The 1,813-nt window shown below is 34.3% G+C and overlaps 1 protein-coding gene across 1 annotated transcript; it reads right to left on the reverse strand.

The window, feature by feature from the left end:
• Positions 1 to 499: 499 nt before the first annotated feature.
• On the reverse strand, positions 500 to 946 carry LOC111438319. Its single transcript, XM_023076218.1, has one exon. It carries the CDS (start codon positions 944 to 946, stop codon positions 500 to 502), a length of 447 nt encoding a protein of 148 aa, XP_022931986.1.
• Between the last annotated feature and the right edge of the window lie 867 nt (positions 947 to 1,813).

Raw genomic sequence — 1,813 nt, forward strand, 5'->3', positions numbered from 1 at the left:
AAAAAAATACTACACAATCAGACCTAAAAATAGAGGATCTAAAATACTTTTTTAACCGACTCTAACAGAAAAGTTTCATTTTTTTATCGATAATTTATTACAAAATAGTCTCAACTGTAACTTTAAAAGAATGTTTAGTTTCTCTGTCCAACTGATCTTAGATCTAGGTGAGTTGAACTAACTACACAGAAGAAGAAAAGATATGTTCACTAACGATGGCTCAATTGAACATTACTTTGGTTGGCTAAAGATCGTAATTAAAATGTTGAAACTACTACTACATTGGGTTAAAATATGCAATATCTATTACACGTTGAAGACCAAAAATTGAAACTATTGACCATTTCGATTTATCCTATTTTGCCATGTAGAAAAGTTCGACTTTGCAAATTTATCGACTACCATTGATGATCGGTTGAGGACAAGTCTATTCTAGATTCAGACCGACGCACAAGAACAACATCACTATCACTACTTGTGGAGTAATGCCTAGCTAGCTTCACGACCCCATTGATATGGCAAATGGAATTTCACTCTCACGAGACATTATCGAGTTGTTGGACGACAAATTGCTTCGCCTTTGATCGTCATTGTTGCCATCCTCCTCTGCTTGAGCCCTTGCATCGCATCGAGGGGATTCACCAGACGAATTATTATTGTTGTTGTTGTCGTCGTCGTTCGTATCATTTGCGCTCGTGGCCATGGCAAGGGAGACTCGAAAACCACATGCACGCGAGATGACTCTATAGAAGAAGGTCAAGATCCAAAAGAACCAAGGGAGACAAACCAACGACAAGCCAGCGACTGGTAGCCATGCGGTGGATTCGGTCTCCGGTAGGATTATGTACACCAAAAGGCAAGCTCCGCCGCTGAGAATGCAGAGGAAGAGAGAGAAAAAGACGAACCATACGAATGCACGTCCAGCTGAGGGATCGACCAAAGACATTAATTTTAACGGTTTAGATCTCGACGGATGAAAAGATGGATGAAAGCTTCAAGAACAGGGTATTATTCCTATGATCATCTTCCATGTTCTTCATTGACAAACTTTGTGAATCAGAAACTCATCGGAGAATTGCATGGAAATGGGTTGGGGACAGTTTTGTGATCGTCAAAAAAACAAGAAATTTTTTTTTGTAAAGTTTGTCTAATTTACAAAAATTTTGGTCGTTTTTTTTTTTTTTTTTTTTTTTTTTTTTCCGCCTGTGTTTCTCTGATTTGGAGCTTTGATTTCTAATGCGGCGGCAACGGTTTAGACTCCGGACCGGATGTTTACATCGTCCTAAAACGGCGTCGTATGGAGGTCCGTCACATACCTTTTCGACGTGTTGCTCCTGTGGAGGTGAACTTTCTCTTATTGTCTTATCTGCACCTTGACGACAAGTCGTTCAATTATTCTTTCCATAGAGATTCAAAAAAGAATTCTTTTTTCCTCATTATTTCTTTATTATAAATTTTCATCTTTCAAAATATTTAAATTTTAAGCAAAATTTCATAAAAAAATAAATGTTTCAAAACTACATTTAATTTTTTAAATCTTAACTTAAATTTTAAAAACATTTATAAAATATAACAAACAAAAATACTCTGCTTAATTTTAAAATATATATATATATATATATATATATCGAACAAAATAAGTCATTTAGGGTGTATATCGATTACGTGTGCTTTATCACTTTTACATCAAATAAAAAGAAATGTATTAATATTACGTGTAGATCTTAGACTTTTAAAAAATATCTAATAAGTCTCTAAACTTTTAAATTTATGTCTATTTGATCCCTAAACTTAAAAAAAAAAAAAAAAAAAA

Source organism: Cucurbita moschata, unplaced genomic scaffold (assembly GCF_002738365.1).
Source record: "Cucurbita moschata cultivar Rifu unplaced genomic scaffold, Cmos_1.0 Cmo_Scf00073, whole genome shotgun sequence".
NCBI lineage: Eukaryota > Viridiplantae > Streptophyta > Magnoliopsida > Cucurbitales > Cucurbitaceae > Cucurbita > Cucurbita moschata.